This window comes from Orcinus orca, chromosome 11, assembly GCF_937001465.1.
Source record: "Orcinus orca chromosome 11, mOrcOrc1.1, whole genome shotgun sequence".
NCBI lineage: Eukaryota > Metazoa > Chordata > Mammalia > Artiodactyla > Delphinidae > Orcinus > Orcinus orca.
In genome coordinates, this window is record NC_064569.1 from 88,987,639 (window position 1) to 89,011,319 (window position 23,681).

General features: G+C 40.1%; 1 protein-coding gene and 1 pseudogene across 1 annotated transcript; one reads left to right on the plus strand and one right to left on the minus strand.

Annotated features, from left to right (window-relative positions):
• Positions 1–4,925: 4,925 nt before the first annotated feature.
• On the plus strand, positions 4,926–6,778 carry LOC101270781 (protein HP-25 homolog 1-like; annotated as a pseudogene).
• Positions 6,779–22,610: 15,832 nt separating this feature from the next.
• On the minus strand, positions 22,611–23,428 carry LOC101270280 (protein HP-20 homolog). The gene is given in 3 exon segments (XM_049694938.1): positions 22,611–22,688; positions 22,690–23,090; positions 23,410–23,428. Coding segments are annotated over 3 exon segments (498 nt in total).
• Between the last annotated feature and the right edge of the window lie 253 nt (positions 23,429–23,681).

The window sequence follows — 23,681 nt, forward strand, 5'->3', positions numbered from 1 at the left end:
TTGTCAAAAGGATTGAACCTGAGTCTGGTTGAGCCTGTGGATTCGTCCACTAATGTGTAAGTGGTACACAGAGAACAGAGAAATATTGTGACCTGCATGATGAGTGGGTAATCAACAAAAGCCAGGTAAAAAATAGTCATGGTAGTCATGGTATTGTTATGGCGATTTCAAGAGATGATGCATGAGTAATAATAATAGCTAGACAGACATTGTTTTTCCTATGTGGTGTTCACGTATTAACATTAACGACACTAACTTACGTATACTATACATTGGACTTCAAATAATGGTTGTTTTTGTCCCCAGTGATTAAGTTTTCACGGTTCCCAGTTCTTTGACCTACACAGATTTCTCATCCAGGAGCTTGCTTTCACTGCTTCCTGATCTGAGATTAGATACAGCAAGAAAGTATTCAAAGAGTAATAAAGGAGTAATAAAGGAAGAGATATGGGAACATATGTATATGTATAACTGATTCACTTTGTTATAAAGCAGAAACTAACATACCATTGTAAAGCAATTATACTCTAATAAAGATGTAAAAAAAAAATCTCTATCTCCGTATTTCTGTTCGGCATTGGTGCACAGGGAAGCCGATATTTCAGCAACAGAGTTCATTGGACCCCAGTTCATCCATTTCGGGAAAATGTGATCAATGTACTTTCTCCACTTGCCCTAGTCACATCCTATCTTTTTTCAGAGTTTTTATGTGCCTGAAGATCTTATTCTCTGTACATTCTTCCATGTAAATAATTTTCTGTTACTCACCCCATAGGCTCTGTCAAGCTTATTTGCACTGCTGAAGGGGGCCGAGGCAAAACTGGAATTTTCCCTTTCCAATAATAAAGGGTAAGTGATTGTGACCATTCCTGTTTTTGAAATATGAGAATGATTTAAAATATTGTATTAGAAAAAGTGACAATAGCTGCTATAACAGATCCGCTTATAAATCTCAGTAGCTGAACACAGTGCTCACAAAAATTCTGCAAGGGTATTTCTGAAAAAAAGGGTGAATCTCTTCCAAGTGGTAAGAGAACCAAGGTCCTTCCTTCTTGTGGATGGGCATCTTCTTCCGCATTGCTTCTAGGTTCTCCACTTTCAAAGTAGCAGAGGAGAAAGGAAGATGGATGGGAATACATGGGAGAAATCTATGGACAAGTCTTTCAAGTGGCTCCCATTCTGAGTGCCGATACTGTGTGGGTTGGAAACCAGTGGTATGGTCCCTACTAACTGCAAGGTGAAGAGAGTTTACATATGCAACCAAGATAAAGGAGAAGCAGTTTGGGTGAACAGCTATCCAGTCTCTGATATAGGGATAGAGATAGAGATATACATCTATCTATATGTATACAGATATTCTATTCGCCTTAATAGCATTTCAAAGCTAACGCTATGTTAAGAAAGATACAAGGCTGAGTTTAGAGGGGAAACCTGATGCCAGAGAAGTAAAAGGAAATTAAGACACAGAAGCTGCTTTTTCCCCACAGAAGGCATTTTCCAATATGTTCATACATGAGCAACCATTTAGTCACTTTATGGGACAATGAGGATAGAAGTAGTGACCCAGGAACTCTCCAAGTTGGGGAGTCTCATGAAAAACCCTCCAGGGACTAAGCTCTCCAAGGATTAGACCAAGATAAGAAAGAAACAGAACTAAATCTTCTAAATTTTTCCAACTAGAAGGGAATAGAGGGAATGTGTAAAGGGAATAATATTGCCTTGGTTTCAAGTGAAGCAAATGCAAATAGAAATACAATGTAACTGCTATGTAAATAGTTGTAAATACAATGTAAATGCAATGTAAATACAGTTGACCCTTGAATAACACCAGTTTGACCTTTGATTTTAATATGAAATTAATGTCAAACCATTCAAATTAAATCAAGGTCATTATGACATAAATAAAACAATGGAGAGTGAGAAAATCCATTATATTTTTCAATTATGTTTTAAAATTTTAAACTATAATCAAACCAGCAGTATAATACATTGCTCTACATGTCAAAATTTTCTTTGTCTCTTTACCATTCTTAGTATCTGTCTCCGTTTCTATTTTTCTTTGTCTTGATTTTATCCCCAATTGTGTTTCACTGTGACTATCCCTGTGTTTACTGTTTATTCCCATTGAGGCTGTTTTCTGTCCCTTTCCAGATCTCTCTTGACTTATGTCCTTCTTGATCATCCTTGTTCATTATCTTCCAACTGAGTTTACTTCCCTACCTTCAACAATATCAACTGATATGATATAAAGTATTTTTTTGTTTGTTTTTTTTTTAAAGAAGATGTTGGGTGTAGCAGTTTATTTATTTATTTTTGCTGTGTTGGGTCTTCATTTCTGTGTGAGGGCTTTCTCTAGTTGCGGTAAGCGGGGGCCACTCTTCATTGCGGTGCGTGGGCCTCTCACTATCGCGGCCTCTCTTGTTGCAGAGCACAGGCTCCAGACGCGCAGGCTCAGTAGTTGTGGCTCACGGGCCTAGTTGCTCCGTGGCATGTGGGATCTTCCCAGACCAGGGCTCGAACCCGTGTCCCCTGCATTAGCAGGCAGATTCTCAACCACTGCGCCACCAGGGAAGCCCCTACAGTATGTTTTTGATAGTATCTATTGTTATTAATTATTAATGTTTGAAATATCCAATCAGTGTTTTTAAAGCATTTTAGTTGTTTGCCTCCCCCTGCACACAACTCTTTTATCTCTGTCTCTCAAACTTCCTCTGATTCCACAAAGTATTTGTGGGAGTTTTCCCGAATTCACATATTATCATAGGACAATATAAACAAATACAGGAGTATAGATTTTTTTAAGAAAACTTATAGCAAAGCCCAAAAGAAGTAGGCTAAAATGGGGACTGAAGGAAATAAGGTGTAGGTATCAAGACAGTTCTTGAAATTTAGATGAAAATTTGTATCCAAGCTTTATGATGAAGAAGTACAGAACAAAACATAGTCACTTATGCAAATTATATTAATATAGTTTGTGAAGGTCATGCCTACTTCTTTCTTGAGGGTCTTGAACTTAGGGCAAGAGGAAATCATTTTCCTGGATTTTCATTTATGGACACCAAGTAAGTTAAGCCACAAAGTCCTCATCAACTTTCCTCATCACAATAAATTCAATGAAATGTTTCCTTTTACAGTCAGTTTATTGTCCTAGCATTATATTTTTAGAATAATGCTAGTTTAGCTCAGCAAAATCAACTGAATGTATGATTTTAATTTAATTCTCTGTGTGGCCTTTGTGTGTTTGTATGTATGTGTGTGTGAGTATGTGTGTGTATCTATTTTGGAATCAGTAGGAATGGAATGGGGGAGTCAGTGACTGTAAAAAAAAGTTGTTGCCCACTTATATCCACCAAGACATAGACAATCCAGCACCATATTTGTGTGAAAGAACAAATCACCCAAGAGTCTGGAGATGTGCATTTCAATGCTGGTTCCATCCTCAAAAACTGAGAGCCTGGAGAAAGTACAGCCATCACCTTTTCTAGGCCTCAGTTTCTCCTTCTCTACATGATTGCGTGTGATACCAAGCCCCCCACTATTTCATGGAGGAGTTTGGGAAATGTGAAGCAATGGAATGTGCCAAAATGTTCAAGATATCCTCACAGCTGTTTTTAAATTGTTTTGAGATATATCCTTAGTTTTCATGTAATAGATTGTCAAAACTCTTTGAATTAACATTCTCTCTGGTTTTAAAATCAGAATAGCACTCTCCCTGTAAGATAGCAAGAAGAATAAAAGTAATAAGGAATAATTTTAAAGATACATATATAAAGATATATAAAGTACCTGCTAGACTCCAGACAAAGAATATGCACATATCTTCTTGAAACTTTAAAACTATTAAACAAGGCAAGCAGATGCTCCCAGCATCCTTCTATAGATGTGGCTGGGAGAGAAGTTAGGTGACTGCCCTAAGGTCACCCAGAATGGAGGTAACAATGCTAGGATTTGAATCCACATCCTCTGACTTTAAAAATATGCCCATAAATTAGCATACTTCCTTTCATAAGTTAACTTCAGCTTTGGAAGAGCATCTTTTGAATCAGAAATTAAGGCCAAAAAGTGATGAATATCTTTCTTGAATTAGAAAGGATATTCTAAAAGTTACGGTTACTGACTGATAATTTAACAGTTAGAAGCACTCTACTTTCAAGAGCATATTAATCATGTTAAAGTTGATTGTGTTTCTTGACACAAATTTCTGTAGTTGTTGCATACATTTGTAACCCATAAAAGTTGATTATTGAGGGCAAGTAGAAGATTCAATGTGTCATAAAGGAGAAAATATAACAAGCGCATTAACAGAAGCTAGTATAATGCAAGCATATTGATCTTATTGGCTTGGTACTTCAAAGTGGAATGAAGGCTACTGCACTGAGTAAAAGTTTTAAGGTGGTGGGAAGTAACAGTTGGCTAATTCAGTATCTGGCATTTGTCGATTCATTTACCATCAAAGAACGATTTGTCATATATCTTCTAGGTTCGAAGCCCATCCAAGAGATAAAGCAATAAGACAACATAAAATAACACATAGGCAAATCGGGTGCTTATTCATCATCATAAGAAGATTAATCACACCAATTATTTAAAGATCACTGCTAAACAGATGGCAGGAGGCTCTGAGTCCATGAGAGAGGAACTCTGGGGTTTGCATGAGATTGAAAAAGCAGCATGGGTTTCAAATAGGATGAGTTAGCTGATTTTCTTGGATTTTGCTGTGTTTGACTTGAAAGCATCTCAATTCAAAGTGCCTCCTGATCTTGTCTGTATGAGTCACAGCATTGATACATGTAGCATTTCATGGAACTAAAGACCAAAATAACATCAATTTCTTGGAACTGTGAACCGTAACTTGACAAAATTTATAGCACAATCTCTTTAAGAGAGGCTGATCCATCTTCCAAACTATTTGAAACTTCATTCATTTTTCTTCTGCTTCAGGTTTCTGGAGTTTAGCTTTATTTATCCTGTTACTCGTGGCCGATGTCAAACCTTCAGCAGATTCTCAGCTATGTGAACCTTGTGGACCCCGAGGACCTCCAGGACCCAGGGGTCCTCCAGGGCTACTTGGTTTAGCAGGTGGAAAAATAAATGCAATTGCTCTCTTAGCCTCTCATAGTTTCTCTTTGACTGCAATGTTCATAGATTCAGTGAAATCTTCCAGGTGATCTGATGAGAATATTGATCATTGTGGTAAGTCATTTCTTGGTAACAAATGACCATGGTCTCTTTTTCTGAACTCTTAAGAGTCATAGGATTTGTCTACTAAGATGGCTTCCAACCACCAAGAAATCTGTGTGCTCAAACACCTCTTTAGACACACTGGATGTACAGTCCAAATTGAGACATAACTCCATCTCTAGACTAGTGTAAAGCACTCCTATTGGTGTCATACAGTGTAGGCGTAAGCCAAGGTTCATACAGTGATACCAGAGTCATGTGGGCAGCAGATACATTGACTTACTGTTCTCTTGTCATCTGCTGAGAGGTATGCTGGGCTAAGCTCCCACAGAGATCCCATCAGCTTTGAATACTTGTACTGAACCTCTAAAGCAAAGGTTTTGAAATCTGGCTGAGCATCAGAATCACATGTTAAACATGTAGGTTCCTAGTCTCCATCCTCAGAGGTTCCTCTAAAGGCCCGCAGTGTAGACTGGCCCTGAGTAACTGGGGAACAGGGGTGGGATGGTGTTCCACAACTGGTTCTAATAAACAGGCATATTTGGATACCACTGTTCAAAATTCCCATTTAGTTCTGGCAATAGTATGATCCCTGGATTTGTCTGGGTAACTTCCAATAGTGATCCTTAATACTCAGCCTTATAGTAAAGACATATATATACTAATATATATACTAATATATAATTCATATACTAATTCATTCAGTTATTCACTTATTGAACATATTTTGAGTGCTAATTTTACAACTGATACTGAGTATGACATTTAGAAGGAAAATTAAGTAAGATGCCTCGTTCCCAGTATGGATAAGGAGACAGTCACTTAAGGGAGGGATTACAATTCTTTGTGGTAATTCTTTATACCTATGGTAACAATCAATACCAGATGTGGTACAAGGAGATAGAACTTTTCCAAATCTGGAGGAGACAAGAGAGCCTTCTGGAAGCAGTGATGCTTGAGCTAGGCTCTGACCAGTGAGAAGAAGGGTAGGAAGGAAGAAGCAATTCATGTATTAATACTTTGAAAAATACAAAACCTTAAATTCTATCATTCTTTTTTCTGCTTATTTTGGGATCTAGGACCCCCAGGTGTAACAGGACTAAAAGGTATACCTGGGGTGCCTGGAGCAGTTGAGAAACGCCCCTGTCTACCTCAATCTGCCTTTTCCGTCTAGCTGAGTGGGCCTCTCCCAGGACCCTCCCAGCCCATTGTCTTCCAGGAAGTTCTGTACAACTGTCAGGACCACTCTGACCTGGCCACTGGAGTGTTCACCTGCGGTGTCCCCGGTGTGTACCACTTTGGCTTTGACATTGCGTTGTTTCAGAATGCTGTCAAGGTGAGTCTCATGCAGAATGGCATCTAGATCTGGGACAAATGAGCAGAGGCCAAGGACAGCCATGAGCAAGCTTCAGGCAGTCCCATCTTGCAGCTGGAGAAAGGGGACAGGGTCTGGCTGGAGTCTAAGCTGGACAAAGAAGAATCTGAAAAAGGAACTACTCACACTGTGTTTTATGGGGTTTTGCTCAATGGAAATTAGGACAGCTAGGGGTAACTGCACGGTTCTCTCCCTCATGTAACACTGAATTTAAGAAAATAAGCCTCCTACTCCTCTCATCCCAAATGGTTCCTCTAGGATGAAGAGCTCACAAAATCAGTAATGACCAAGTTGAACAAAATGAATGTATTACCAATCGCTGAAACCAGTAAAGACTCATGGTTCATCAATTTGTCAATAATTTCTTATTTGTGATTCCCCAAATTCAAGATCCTCGGTGGCAAAAATGTGGGGAGGGGCATCCCTGGCAGTCCAGTGGTTAAGACTTCACCTTCCAATGCAGGGGGTGCGGGTTCGATCCCTGGTCGGGGAGCTAAGTTCCCACATGCCTCCTGGCCAAAACGAAAACATAAAACAGAAGCAATATTGGGACAAATTCAATAAAGACTTAAAAAAAATGGTCCACATCAAATAAAAAATCTTTTTAAAAATGTGGGGTAAAAAAGAGTGAGGTAGGAAGCTGCCCAGCCATGTTGTTGTTAAATATAGCAGGAAAACCCTCATTCAGCTCCTTTTTGAAGCCTGCCCCCCCCCACCCCCAGAGGACAAAAACTTTGCTCAAACTCTCAAATCTATTCTGAGAATTAAGGATATAAATATAGAAGTAAATATCTCTGGCAGAGATGTTAAGTTTGCTTAAAAGACCAAATGAAGATGCTCTTCATCAGATGAGTCTCCCAAAGCATAACTGGATGGGTGATAGAGGTGAGGGAATTTCTGTGGCTTCAGATTAATTATTAATTTACTTCAGGCTGCTACTTACCCAATATCCCTGCTTCTACCAATTTTTATTCTAGCTAAATTCGTTTGCATTGCCTCAACGAACACGGTTAAAAAATGTAATTTGACCAGCTTCTGTTACATTCAGGGTGGCCATAAAAAACACCATCCTTTCTGGTGAGATGTAAGCGCATGGTACTTGCGGGAGTCGTATTTAAGAGGGAAAAGACTCAACTGGCTTATGTCTTTGGCCCTTGGCCTCTGCCCTTTGCTTTCTCCATTTCTTCTCCAAAGAGTGTAGATGCAGGTCTTAACAGCTGCAACAGCCATCCTGCAGGCATCAAATCAAAGCCCCATATTCCATGCTGGAGCAGGAGGATAAAAGTAACCACATTGTTTTGTACACTGACATGAGCATCTAAGCCAGCTTCGTACTACTGATGACCAGACTTTTAAAAAAATATTGGTGGGTTTTGTTTCTTTATTATTGAATTATAACTTAAATATAGTAAAATGCAGAAATCTAAAGTACACAGCTTGATTAATTTTATATGCATACAAACATGGACCCACCATCCAGATTGATGCATAGAACATTTCTATCATCCCAGAACTCTCCTTTGTGCCCTTCCGGTCCACAACTACATCTGCAGCATTGAATCTATTATTCTGACTTTCAGCATCATTTATCAGTTATCTTTGCCTATTCCTGTACTTTATATGAGTGATATAATCCAATATAAAATCTTTTGTGTCTAGTCTTTTTTCACTCATCCTAATGCCTGTGAAATCCATCCACACTGTGGTAACAGTAGTGAAGTATTTCATTGAATGGAAATGGCCAGTATTCCATTGTAAATATGCCGCCATTTATTTATTTACTCTTCTGCTGATGGATAGTAGAGTGACTTCGTGATTGACCTTTTCACTCAATATAATGAACTTAAGATCCATCTAATAAGGAGAAAAATCACAGACTCAGGATGGTATCACTTGCACTAAAGCCCATGATACAAAACCTAGATTTAATACCTAACCTAATTGTAGTTTCAACCTTCCTCAAAAATGTAATCTTAATCAGCCAGTTTGGAATTTTCTGGTCAGTACCAATGAGGTAACCTGTCACATTGGCCCTCTCCATCCTCCAAAGGAATTGGCATGATAACGTCCTCACCATTTCCTTCCCCCCAAAAAGATGTCCTGGCCCAAAATAACCCTTTCCATTCATTCCTTTGCTAATGATTTCCTTGCCCCACTCTCCTTTCTAAACCTTCTACTTTGTACCTCTCCTTGGAGCACCCTTCTAATTGCTAGATGGGATGCTACCCAATTCAGGAATCACCGAACAAAGCCAATTATATCTTCAAATTTACTAGATTGAATTCTTTTTTTAACACATTGAAGCTGCTCTGAATATCAATAATTTTTTTCTTTTTGGTTGTTCACTAGTATTCCATTATATGATGTATCACAGTTTGTTCCTCCATTCACTCATTGAAGTCCATTTGGTTTGTTTCCAGTTTGGTGCTATAACAAATAAAACTATTAGAAACATTTATGCATAGGCTTTTGCAGAACCATACATTTTCATTTCTCTAGGATAAATACCCAGGAGTGGGATTGCTGGTTGTAGTTTTTAGCATACATATCCTATACATGTCTTGTTTTTACACAAGTATATCATTTCTTCAGAGCCATAATACATGGTATTGTGTTTTTCGTTTCTATTTCCAATGGTTCACTGCTATATACAGAAATATGATTGATTTTTGTGTGTGTTGACCTTGTATCCTGTAACCTTGCATAACTCACTGATTAGTGCTAGGAGTTTCTTTTGTAGATTCCTTGAATGTTTTTTTAACATCTATATTGGAGTATAATTGCTCTACAATGGTTGTTAGTTTCTGCTTTATAACAAAGTGAATCAGCCATACATATATGTATATCCCCATATCTCCTCCCTCTTGTGTCTCCCTCCCACCCTCCCTATCCCATTCCTCTAGGCACTGAGATGATGTCCCTGTGCTATGTGACTCCTTCCCACTAGCTATCTATTTTACATTTGGTAGTGTATATATGTCCACGCCACTCTCTCACTTCGTCCCAGCTTACCCTTCCCCCTCCCCGTGTCCTCAAGTCCATTCTCTATGTCTGTGTCTCTATTCCTGTCCTGCCCCTAGGTTCTTCAGAACCATATATATATATATATTTTAGATTCCATATATAAATCCGTATGTGTTAGCATATGGTATTTGTTTTTCTCTTTCTGACTTACTTCACTCTGTACGACAGATTCTAGGTCCATCCACCTCACTACAAATAACTCAATTTCATTTCTTTCTTTCTCCACAGATAACATTTAAATTGGTATACTCTTTACTGTGGCATAATTACTCTGTGCTCACCCATAATTAACACTGGAATACTAGTGAGTTTCCTGCAAATTCAAGGGCAAAATGGTATCGTAGAAAACAATTTAGAATAAGGTATTAGGAGCTTTTCCCTCAATTCTGAGAACTTATTCCGCCATCTCATCCTCACTGGAAACTATTCACCAATTTGATCCTGCATCAGTGATTCCTCTACCTGATTGTGGACATTGTTTAATGTTCAGGTTCCTGGATTCATCCCCTTGAAATTCCAATTCAGGTGGTCACTGCATTATTAGCTAAGACACTCTCATACACAGTCCAGCTGGGGAGACATTGGTCTAACAGCCCCTTTTATCTCTGGAATAATACAATTCCTAGATCTCCTTGTGTCATTGTTTTCCAAGAGTAATCCTTACTTGGTGTTTGTGATAATAAAAACATGATCACACCTATGAAATGAATTGAAAGGGCAATTCAAGCAATTATTTATTCAATCATTGCTTCCAAAAACATACTATGCTTATCAACTCGACCCTGGAGACCATATAATGGCACTTTAGGAACAAAATTAAGTAGGGCACTGGCTCTTCATCTAATTAAGGAAACAAAATAGGTACATAATGGGAGAGATTACTATTCAGTGTAGCAAATGCTACAATCAAAGTAAACACTGGATTCTGCTACTATAATGGCAGAGAGGAAAGACTTCCTGGGAAAAGTGAGGCATAGAGGATCTTTGAAGGGCAAGTGTTAAGTTAGTGGTGGGGGGGGGGTAGTGTGGAAGGAAATTTATGGACTGTGAAATGCATGAACTTCAAATCTCTATCCTCCTTCTGTTTACCTTGGCCTTACCCCCAAGGCCCTCCAGGACCACGAGGAATTCCTGGAATTCCTGGAGACATTAAGAATTGTTCATCTAGGGCTTCCCTGGTGGCACAGTGGTTGAGAGTCCGCCTACCGATGCAGGAGACATGGGTTCGTGCCCTGGTGTGGAGGATCCCACATGCCGCGCAGCGGCTGGGCCCGTGAGCCATGGCCGCTGAGCCTGCGCGTCCGGAGCCTGTGCTCCGCAACGGGAGAGGCCACACAGTGAGAGGCCCACGTGCCGCAAAAAAAATAAATAAATAAAAAATAAAGAATTGTTCATCTCCCCCCAAATCTGCCTTTGCAGTGAAGGTGAGTGATCCCCTCCCAGCCCTCTCCCAGCCCATTGTCTTCAAGGAAGCCCTGCATAACGACCAGGACCGCTTCAATCTTATCACGGGAGTGTTCACCTGCACCGTCCCAGGCGTGTACCACTTTGGCTTTGACATTGAGCTGTTCCAGCATGCTGTGAAGTTAGGGCTCATGAAGAATGGCACCCAAGTCCTGGAGAAGGAAGCCCAGGACAAGGACAATTATAGGCATGTTTCTGGAAATGTCAGCTTGCAGCTGACGATGGGAGACAGAGTCTGGCTGGAATCCAAGCTAGACACAGCAGAGAGTGAGAAAGGACTGACTGAAAGTATGTTCTTTGGGTATTTGCTCTATGGAAATTATACTGGCTAAGGGGTAACAGCACACTTAAATTCATCAAGTGGTCCTAAATTTCACAGCAGACTTCCCTTCCCCCCTGGATACTTTTCAGTGACCGCTGAATGAATAACATTAAGAATGCCCAATTTACCTATGTGAAAGTAACCCTAAAAAACAGTCAAGATTAATTATCCATTAATTGGTCAATAGTTTCTTACTGAAAGCCCATCAAATTTCATGTATTCTGCTATATCCAAGGAACTTCAGGAAGAGCGTATGTCAGGAAATCAGAGCTGGTGGAGGCTGGGGGAACCAGGGAAGTCCTTTTCTTGTTTATGTGTGAACATTTTTCACCAGAGGAAAAAATAGCCTTGATCACAGCCCCCAACACCACTTCAATTTCACAATTTATAGTATAGCTAGGAAAGCAAATATCCCTGAGAGATGAAGAAAAATTGCTTAAAGTCACACTAAGCAGTGAATACAAACTACCAAGTACATATTTTGCATTTGATTCATAGTGCATACGTTGATGATGGTTTGATCAAGGAAGGAGGGTACGGATTGAGGGAACCATTTCTGTTGCTTAATACTTTTCAGAAAGAGAAAAACAAATATCGTATACTAACGCATATAGGTAGAATCTAGAAAAATGGTACAGATGAACCAGTTTGCAAGGCAGAAATAGAGACACAGATGTAGAGAACAAACATATGGACACCAAGGGGGGAAAGAGGTTGGAGGTTTGGTGGTGGTGGGATGAATTGGGAGATTGGGATTGACATATATATACTAATATGTATAAAATAGATAACTAATAAGAACCTGCTGTATAAAAAATAAATTAAATTAAAAAAAAAAACTTTTCAGACCCTGCTAGTTGCCTATGCAGTACCCATTCTACCACTCCTTATTTAATTTATTTCTAACAGAGCTCAAACTTTGGGTTGTCAATGAAGCTAGTTAAGGGCAGGATCTTCAGCCTCTTTGCAAAGCATGGGTGGCATGTGATACCATCTGAAGAATGAAATGTAATCAGGTGGGGCTTCCTGGGTGATTCTTTAAAAGGTAAATCCTCAAGTGACTTGTTTCTTTGTATTTTTATCCTTTGCCCTCTGCTCTTCCCTCTTCACCCATCAATCCCCCTCCCCCACCCCAAGAAGATGCAATGCCTGGGGCAGAAGCAGCCATTTTGTAAACTTGAGAACAAAAGACACATACGCTAAGCAGGCTGAGGGAGTAGGATAGAAGTAGATCAGGTCCTTAATAATTTCCTTGCACAGACACACCAGACCTACATATGAGAATAATAACCACTGATTTTATTAAGCCAGTGTAGACTGGTTTCTGTTAGATGTAACCAAATGCAACCCTGATATACTTGTTCTTTTCCTTCACAGACTTGCTCTCTCCTAGAGACTTCACCTACCCCCCACTCCCCTTACTCTTTCCCCTTTTTCTTCCATCATCTATTAAACATCTATGTTTAATATGCTGAGAAACTATCTTTAACCTTGAAGGTCCCAATCTAGTTCATACACAGACATGAGAGCTAGTCACAGCTCTGTAATGTGTTACCAGAGGAGATCAGAAATCAGTGATATACCCAGAGGCTTCCTCAGGGTCACTGTACCAAGGTATCCAAAACTGAGTTCATGGCTGCTTCTTCCTCCAACACCTCATGTATTTCCATTGTTTTCTTTCCCCATGAACAGCATTACCAACCACTGACTGATGCCACCCACCTCCCTCTTGTCACCTCCCCAATCCAATCTGTCACCGAGCCAAATCAATTTACGTTTTTACATTCCCACAAGCAATACCATCATCTTCCCCTGTCACTGTGCTAACTGATGGACCAGTCCTCCACTCTGTGCCTCTTTGATTGGATTTATCCCATCCCAGCAGCCAATGCTCATTGCACAAAAGAAAATGTTATCATATTCATCCCTGATTAAAATCATTTCATGGTTTCTCATTTTTCTTAGGATAAAAATTAAATAGTTATTGCATATTTGAAAATTGCAAAGAGAGTAAATCCTAAAAGTTCTTGTCACAAGAAAACAAATTCTGTACCTACGTATGATAACAGCTGTTAAGTAGACTTATTGTGGTGATCATTTCACAATATATATACAAATATTGAAGCACCTGAAAATAATATAATGTATGCCAATTATACCTCAATAAAAAATAAATTATTAATATGGTTTACTTTATACCTCTTCATCATTTTTTCCTACCACACCTTTCCTTACTGGATGGTTTCCAGGTACATTGAATTTTTAGTCCCTCAAATAATGTATGGTCCCTGGACCACACTGCCATAGGGCATTTGCACTGGTTCATCCCTCTGCCTAGGTCACTTATCTCCATAGCCACCAATACTTTTTGTTCCCAGTCAGATTTCAGAACTACCTTCTTGAGAAAGGAATGGATTAATAAAGTAACTGGCCAAGTGGCGCTTTCATGCATTCTTACATTATGACCTTCTTCTTACCTGTTTGTAGCAATGGCCACAGCTTTATTTCTACATTTTCAAAATTCTCAGATTAACGTCTCTCTCCTCTGCTAAACTGTAAGTTGCATGATATCAAAAACTCTATCGTTTATTTTGGTCTTTACTGTAACCTCAAAATCCCACATATGTCTAGCACATTCTAGGTGCTCAATGATTTTTGAAACAATGAGAGCAGAGGAACACTTAGCATAGTTATTAGCACATGGTAAGTTTAACCTGCTATAATCAGATTTATTATTTTGTTGTTACTAGAAATTGGCTTTGTTCCAATCATAACCTGTTTGATATGTATTAAGTACTTACTCTGCTGCAAGCAATTCACTTACCTGCTGTGTCTTAATTTACCTGGTGCTTTACAATACCTAGGAATATTCGAAAGGAGCCATATGATTTTGCCAATATTTTTGAGTTATTTATGAAAAATTTCAAGGAAGATAGAAAGAATATATTTTAAAAGTTTTAGTTGTTTCTGAATATGAAATCTCTACTAATGGTAAAGAACAGCAGGAAGGCACTTTATCCTTCCCAAACTCTTTTTTTTTTAATTAATTAATTTATTTTTATATTTATTTTTGCTGTGTTGGGTCTTCGTTTCTGTGCGAGGGCTTTCTCTAGTTGCGGCGAGCGGGAACCACTCTTCATTGGGGTGCGCGGGCCTCTCACTATCGCAGCCTCTCTTGTTGCGGAGCACAGCCTCCAGACGCGCAGGCTCAGTAGTTGTGGCTCACGGGCCCAGTTGCTCCACGGCATGTGGGATCTTCCCAGACCAGGGCTCTAACCCGTGTCCCCTGCATTGGCAGGCAGATTCTCAACCACTGCACCACCAGGTAAGCCCCCCAAACTCTTTACACGCAGGCCCAGCAGCCATGGCTCATGGGCCCAGCCGCTCCGCGGCATGCGGGATCCTCCCGGACCGGGGCACGAACCCCTGTCCCCTGCATCGGCAGGCGGACTCTCAACCACTGCGCCACCAGGGAAGCCCGATATTAATTCTTATAAAATGTCTGTTCTATAATATGCATTTCGACAAGTTTTGAGTTTCCATCATCCTTTCCAGGACATAGGTTTATTTTTTGAAAGCCCATTTAGCAAAATGGCCAGTCATTAAATAACTCATTTACTAAATTGGCTTCTGGTGAATTAGTCTGCCTAATATTTTTTCACCTGGCTAACCTGTTATGAGGTCACCTGCTGTCTTAATAAAAGGTTGAGCTTGGCTTACAGATACCTACAATGCTGGAGTAAAACATAATCAGGATGGGAAATCTTACTTTTTATATATATCACCATTCCTTATTTGAAAGACAGATTGTATCTTTTTCTATTACACATGGAAAATTAGCTAAGGGGTCGAAACTATTCTCTTCCCATTTCAAAGTACTAGTGTACAGATAAACAGAAGTTGGAGAGAATATTTCAAAAAACTGTAAGGAAGTTGCTCCAAAGCACACAAGAAGGGAGCTGATGTAACATTAAGGGCTGCATTGCTCCAAGTCTCTCTTCAACAGTCTTTTAAAATCTCAGTGATCCTGGGTCCCAGGGAAAAAAGAATATCTATTCAGTCCCCAATCAGGGCCTGCTTTGTTTTCTACCCCAACATTAATTTCTCCCCAGGATGAATATCAGTGGGAATATCCCTTACACTTTAAGGAAAATTCTACCATTAATCGAGCGTGGTATGATCAGTCCCCAAAATCTCAAGAGGATGTTCACAGTATCTGCATTAATCTATTTCCAAATCTGAATTCTTTGTTCTTAAATAACACTTTTTGTGTGGTTCCACTGTTGGCTTTCCTTTTCCTCAGCCCAGTCCAGTTCCCTATAAATGTACTTTTTACAGCCATGGTGTAAAGATATAATTAGGGCTGCATGTTCAATCCTGGAAAATAACTCACATATTTCGTAAAAATAAATAATAAATTAGTAAGGAGAAGGCTATCTTACTCTGAAAGCACCTAGTTTTTCTAGTACACTAATTTGCCTTGAAAATATTTCCCACCATCAAATTGTGATACATCTTTGGTCATATATTATATCCCTACTGTTAATACCATAAAGGAAATCTCCTGGTTCCTATTTAACTACACCCTATCCACTAGGGTGCTGTATTCCATACTTTCTAAGGTACTCAACTCTATCCAATTTTCTGGATTATAAGGAAGCATTTGTTAACTAAGGAAAAAATGCCCAAGCAAGAGGGAGTAGCCCAGTGGGAATTGTCTTAGGGCAGGAGCACATTTTTCATGCTCGAGGAACAGCAAGGGATTCACTGTTTCTGAGGTGGAATCAATGAGGAAGGGAACAATAGAGGCTGCAGTCAAAGTTAGCATGGAGTTGGGGTGGTGGATGGACTTGGACAGACCATATATAGCCTCATAGACAAATGGAAGGTCTTTGATGTTCAATGAAAAAGATGAGAAGCTAGTCAAGTTTAAGTAGAAGAGTTCCATGATCTTAATTCTATTTCAAAAAGATCACTCATACCATGATGGACTTAGACTGGGAGGGGGGTTGATATAGAGCCAGGCATACGAATTTGGGGGCTATTGCCATGATTCCACCCAAAAGTAATTGTGGATTACATCAAGCTACTAGGAGTTGAGTTTCTTTTTTTAAAAAAGTTTGGATTTGGAATATATTTTGACGGGAAAACTAGCAAGATGTCCTAACAAACTGGATGTGGTGTGTGAAGGAAAAAGAAGAACCCAGAATGGCTGCAAGGTTTTGTGCTAGGAATCTAGAAGGACAAAACTGCCACATGCATCCATGGGAGAACTGTGGGGAAAGTAGATGTGTGGGGTAGGTCAAGAGCTTGGGCTGGGCATGTTAGGTCTGAGATGTTGTGAAGAAAGGATGGGGAGGAATAAATTGGGAGATTGGGACTGCCATATACACACGACTATATATAAAATAGAGAACTAATAAGAACCTCCTGTTTAGCACAGGGAACTCTCCTCAATACTCTGTAATGACCTATATGGGAAAAGAATCTAAAAAACAGTAGAGATATGTATATGTATAACTGATTCACTTTGCTCTACAGCAGAAACGAACAAAACATTGTAAACCAACTATCTGCCAATAAAAATTAATTAAAAAAAATAAAAAATAATACAAATGAATGTATATGAGAAACAGACTGACATAGAAAAATGTGCGGTTACCAAAGAGAAGGAAGGGGAGAGGGGCAATTTAGGGGTAAGGGATTAACAGACACAAACTACTATGAATAAAATAGATAAGCAGCAAGGATATATTGTACAGCACAGGGAATTATAGCCACTATCTTGTAACAACTTTTTTTTTAATTTAATTTAATTTATTAATTTATTTATTTTTGGCTATGTTGGGTCTTTGTTTCTGTGTGAGGACCTTCTCCAGTTGCGGCGAGCGGGGGCCACTCTTCATCGCCGTGCGGGGGCCTCTCACTGTCGCGGCCTCTCTTGTTGTGGAGCACAAGCTCCAGACGCGCAGGCTCAGTAGTTGTGGCTCACGGGCCTAGTTGATCCGCGGCATGTGGGATCTTCCCAGAACAGGGCTCGAACCTGTGTCCCCTGCATTGGCAGGCAGATTCTCAACCACTGCGCCACCAGGGAAGCCCTGTAACAACTTTTAATGGAGTATAATCTGTAAAAATACTGAAACACTATGCTGTACACCTGAAACTAATATTGCAAGTCAGCTATACTTCAATTTTAAAAATAAAAAGAAAGCTGAATAGTTGGTGTGACATTTGATTATCACCTTTTTGGGATGCTCAAAGAAATCTGTAAACATAACCAACCAGACCGTCTTCTAAACCTTGACTGATGGAATTTTCTAGCTGGAAGATAAATAATAGTCTTGTAGGGAGGTTGCTATTACTGACTAACAATATAAAGAATAACAGTAGCAGGAAAGATCTAATGCTCTAGGATGGTTTATTTTAAATAATCCTGCAACTTATTAATGTAGTGATAAAACATGGAAGATAGTCATGTAATCCTCATGACCACAAGGACCCAGCGACTCTCAAAGTATAAAACCCTAGAGATTCCAAAACAAAGTGTCTCTCCTGTGCTATCTTGTCCTGCTCACACAGTTAGCAACCAGCACTCTGAAACTTGATCATTTCTCATCTGGGGTGAGAAAAGAGATCCAGTGATCTATGTCTGACGGATTCAGGATCTCCAAAATGTCTATGTTGTATTTGTGATAGCTTCTCTGCCGTGTCCTTTGCCCACCCTCAGTAGAGCATGTTGCTTGGGTACAATTTGTATTTCATGGGACTGTGCTTGACCATTCAGCACTACTCGACATCTCAGCTGTAGTCTGACATCCAGGAGGTTGGTCTGAAAAGAGACATTTCTGGAACAGTCAGCATCTAGAAGTTATTTAAAGGGATGAAATCACATGTGGGGTAAATGGATATAGAGAAGGAAAAAAACAGATCTAAAACTAGGACATGCCAACATGTAGGGGACTGAGAGAAAAATCACTGGGGTTGGAGGAAGATCAGGCAAGGGTGGTGACATAGGAGCCAAATGAGGAAAGTGGCAACAAGTCAGTGATCAAGTATATCAAGTAACAAGTGGACTGACCATCTGGAATCAGTGTCAAGGTTATTTGTGACATTGATAACAGCACTTTTGGCGGGACTGTGTGGAAAACTTGAGTGAAGTAGGTTGAAGAGAAGGGGAGATTAGGAATTGAAGAGAAGTATAGACAACTGTGTTAGTTTACTAGGGCTTCAATGACAAAGTACCATGGAACTGGGTGGCTTAAACAACAGACATTTCTCTCTCATGGTTCTGGAGGCTGGAAATTTGAGATTAAGGTGTTGGAAGTATTGGTTTCCTCTGAGGCCTCTCTCCCTGGCTTGTAGATGGCCACCTTCTCGCTGTGTCTTCACATGGTTTTTCTTCTGTACCTTCCTGGGTCTAAATTTCCAGTTCATAATAGGATTAGAATTCCCCCGTCATGACCTGAATCACCTCTTTAAAAATCCTGTAATATTCTGAGGTGTTGGTGTTGGGCCTTCAACATAATAATTTTGTGGGGGAACTTCCCTTGTGGTCCAGTGGGTAAGGCTCTGAGCTCCCAATGCAGGGGGCCTGGGTTCAATCCCTGGTCGAGGAACTAGATCCCTCGTGCATGCCGCAACTAAGTCCGCATGCAGTAACTAAGAAGTCTGCATGCCACAAGTGCCACAACGAAGTTCTCGCATGCTGAAACTAAGACCCAGTGCAGCCAAAAAATAAATAAATAAATAAATCTTAAAAAAATAATAATTTTGTGGGCCATAACTCAGCCCATAACAACTTTCTCAAGATTTTGTGTAAAGAGGATAAATCGGGCGGTAGCTGGAGAAGGCTTTTGTGTCAAGAGAGAATTTTCTCTTTGAAGATGTGAAAACTCAGTGTGGTTACATACGAAAGGAATGATCTAGTAGAGAACAAAAAATAGGTGAGAGAGGGGAGACTTAATAAAACTATGTCTATGAGGAGTTCAAGAAAACAGGATCAAGTGCACAAGTGGAATTCCTACATAGCAGCAGGGGTGTCAGCCTGTGGGATAAGACGGAAGGCAGAGAATTCAGCAGAGATGCAGACCTGGGGGTCGGTGTGATGGAGGGACTTTGGGAAGTTTGCTTCTAATTATTTCCTCTTCTCAGCAAAACAGAACACAAGGTAATAAGCTGAGTGTTGGTGCTAGAGATCTGGAGAGAGAATGAGGGTGTGAAATTGTAAATGGGAATGAAGGACACAGCATGGAGTTGCTAAGCAACAAAAAGGGCCTAATTGTGACCAATGGCCCTGAATTGAGAATGAAATCACTGTGGCTGCATACTGACATTTTTGTAATTGTGAAAAAAACCTAAATACAGAAAAGTGAAAAGCATAAATAACAATATGATAAGTGACTGAAAAACAACCCCCTGGACAAAATTCTCTTAAAAGACCGTACGCTCCTTTTAGGCACTTGTTTCCTATTTCTCTTCATCTTAATACATACACATCAATCATTTAAAAATGTAATTTAGGTTTGCATTTTTTTAAATGTTTCTTTATTGATTTTAGTAGGTTGTTGGGGTTTTTTTAGCCACGCCATGCAGCTTGTGGGATCTCAGTTCCCTGACCAGGGATTAAACCCAGGCCATTGCAGTGAAAGCCCAGAATCCTAACCATTAGTCCACCAGGGAACTCGCAGTTTGCATGTTTTTTAAATTTATAAAAAGGGGATATGATTGTAAGTATCCTTTCAATCAGTAGTACTTTTCCTTCACAGCATGTGTAACATAGGTGGGCAACACTCATTTAATTTCATTGTATAGCATTCCATCGCATGAGTGCACCGTGAATCCTGTTTCTATTTTACTGTCAAGGTACATCTGGGTTGTTAGGCTATTGCAAACACACTTACTTTCTGCTGAGTATGCCTGCCAGCTCTCCAAGGATACACTCTAGGCACATTCCACACAATACAGCCCCTACACCACCTGTTTTCTGGGAATCCATCAATGCTGTCAATCAGTTTGGAGAAAATGCTTACCATATTAAGCCTTAATCCCTGAACAGGGTTTCTCTTTGTTTCTTTTATTTAAAACCTTTCAATAAAAATTTATACTACTCTTCAAAATAGTCTTCACAACTTTGTTAGGTTTAGTCCTAGATACATTTACTTTAAAAAGAAAGAGTGCCCTCCCCATACTCTAGGCTTCCCTCCCAGCAGTTGGTGGACACAGTCCCAGGCAAAGGCAGCAGAGGTGGCCACGGGAACCGCTGAGCAGCGGGGATGCAGCTGGATCAACCCATTCCTGCTTCTTCCTGTCAGCTCACTCAGCTGGAGGCATGCCCAGCCCCCTCTTCCCCAGCCCAAGTCGCCTATATTTGCTATTTTCATTGCTAGTTAAATTGTATGTTTTTTGTTCATATTCTAATTAATTGATTCTGCTGTTAAAAAAACACAATTGATTTCTTAAATTTATATCCAAAATGTTTGCTAATTTTCATTAATTTAATAACATATAAATGTATGTGTTTTTTTGGCTTGAATTCATACACTGGTAATATAACAAACTTTGCTTCTTTCTTTCCAATTGTATATGTTTTATATTTTTCCTGCTTACTCCATGGATGAGGATCTCCAGCTCAATACTGAGTAAAAGTGATTGTGGGCATATTATTTTGGTTCTCAATCTGCAAGCTTACATTTCCAGGGTGAGACGTTCTGTATGTAAATTTTCAGTTGTCACTATGAGATTAAGAAAATTCCCTTCTATTCTTATTTCCTAACAGATTTTTAAATTATTAATAAGTTATGATTTTTTAAGCAAGTGCTTTTATTGCCTTTTTAAATGACTATGTAATCTTCTCACTGAATTTGTAAATATGATAAAGGGTTCTTCCAGCCAGTAATGTGGGTTTAGGGACAAGAAAAACATATGGCCTTGGTAGCTATGAGAAGAGTGATTTTTAAGTGAATAGAATCTATTTACCAAAATTCCACAATTCCGAAGGAGGTAAAGTTAGGGATGGTCAACGACTAAATTTTTGTCAATGGCATGCAAGCGAAAACTCTGTGACCCATCTCTCAGCCTTGCCCATCAAAAACATCTTTCACGAGACTCTCCAGGATCTTTCCACTTTTGCTGTCTTGATACAAGAATAATGGAGAGCTCATAAGCCACATGTCAAAGATGGCAGAGCCACAAGATGGAAAGAGTCTGAGTCCCAGAATCACTGTTTAGGAGAGAGTCATCCTCCAGTCCAGAATATCAATATCGGAATTTTAATGAGTCAGAAGTAAACTTCTATTGAGTTAAGCTGTTTTTCCCTGTTTCATTAATTAGTGTTACCTTAAATCATACAATATTTCCCCAAGTTTTTGTTGCTATGGAAGGAGGGTAAATCCTATCATTATCATAAGCAGAATAATGGCAGTGTGTTTTACTTCAACCCTCTTTAACTGTAAAAATGATCTGACAGAATTTCCAGTGTGAGTGACAGAAGAGGAAAGCATTAGAGGGTTAAGGAGGGGCACATGGTGAATGAAACTTGTCAGTTAGATGGAGAAGTAGATTGGTGAGAGGGAGGGACCCTGAGCCTGTTTCCCTTGGATAAAAGGTAAGACATTCCTCGGGGCTTCCCTGGTGGCGCAGTGGTTGGGAGTCCGCCTGTCAATGCAGGGGACACGGGTTCGTGCCCTGGTCCAGGGAGATCCCACATGCCACGGAGCGACTGGGCCCGTGAGCCATGGCCGCTGAGCCTGCGTGTCCGGAGCCTCTGCTCCGCAATGGGAGAGGCTACAGCGGTGAGAGGCCCGTGTACCGCAAAAAAAAGGTAAGACATTCCTTTTTTTTTTTTTTTTTTTTAATTTTTTGGCCGTGCCACGCGGCATGTGGGATCTTATTTCCCCAACCAGGGATTGAACCTGCACTTCCTGCTTTGGAAGCACAGAGTCTTAACCACTGGACCTCCAGGGAAATCCCGTCCCTTAGATAAAAGGATTTCCATCCAGTAACGGGGGTCTGGGGACAAAGAGGCAGAATGGCCTCGATAAATATTAGAGAAGTGATTTAAGTGAAATAATGTCATGATTTCTGGAACAGAATTCTAAGGCCCAGTTCCACTGTGACCAAATCTACCTGTTCCTTCATATAAACATAGAATGTACAAAACTTCCAAAATGCTAAGGAAAGGAAAGCCCAAGAGGCCAAGATATAGGGCATATTTATTTATTTGTTTGTTTGCTTTGGACAGCAAAATCATAAGGGGTTTGTCTTCGCTATATAGAGAGGCCAGAACTGTGTCAGGAGACTAGAGAAATAGACTGTAGCTGTGGCTTTGCTCCGGCTCCTTGGTTTCCGCTTCTGCTTCTAGCCACACCTTCTTGCATACGCTCAGCGGCAGGCTCAACATGCCAGAGAGATTCCTGGACTCTTTGGTGGAGACCTGACGCTTTTCTAAGACAGAACTTTTGTTCCTCATCAGCCGAACGATCACCTTGCAGCGCTGGAGCTCCACATCAGAGAGGAAACGGGAATTTCCCGGCACCATGCCTGTGAAGACCCCAGTGTCCTCCTGTAGGTCTCTCTGGGCATTGTACAGGACCTCTGTGAAGGTAACAGGCTTCAAAGGTGAAGGCAGCTTGTCACTGAGCTTTGCAGTGAAGGCGGACCTTCTGTTGCACGGGCATTTTACACTTGGTCCTGGAGGTCCTGGCAATCCTGGTAAACCTGGTATCCCTTGGAAAAGTGGAGAAGACCCAGTAAGAAGCTCATAGCATCCAATAAAAAGATGGTACCTCAGTTGATGTATGAAACCACCACTTTTTGGTTATAACATCATGGTTAAGAGATTGATCTTTGGTGTATGATTAAATGGTTGCAAGTCACATCTCCGAAATTGACCAGCTTTGTAATCTTGCTAAAGTTAATTAATGTTTCTGGGCTGTATTTCCTCATCTGAAAATAATATTATTGACTTCTCATGTGACTGTTGTGAAGTTGTAATGAGACAATGCATTTAAAATACTTGTAGTGCCTACAAAACATTAAGCCTTACAAGAAGACACGTATGGCATGATCTCAGTTATAGGTGGACTTTAAAAAGCTGAACTCATAGAAGCAGAGAGTAAAATGGTGATTGCCAGAGACTGAGCGTCGGGGAAAAGGGGAGATGTTGGTCAAAGGATACAACGTTTCACTTATGTAGGATGAATAAGTTCTGGAGATCTAAGGGATGGCATGGTGATTATAGTTGATCAGATCCATTGAAAAGTCACCATTCTTGACATCAGGTAGTGAGAATGCAGGCGTTTCTACTCCCAGCTCCTC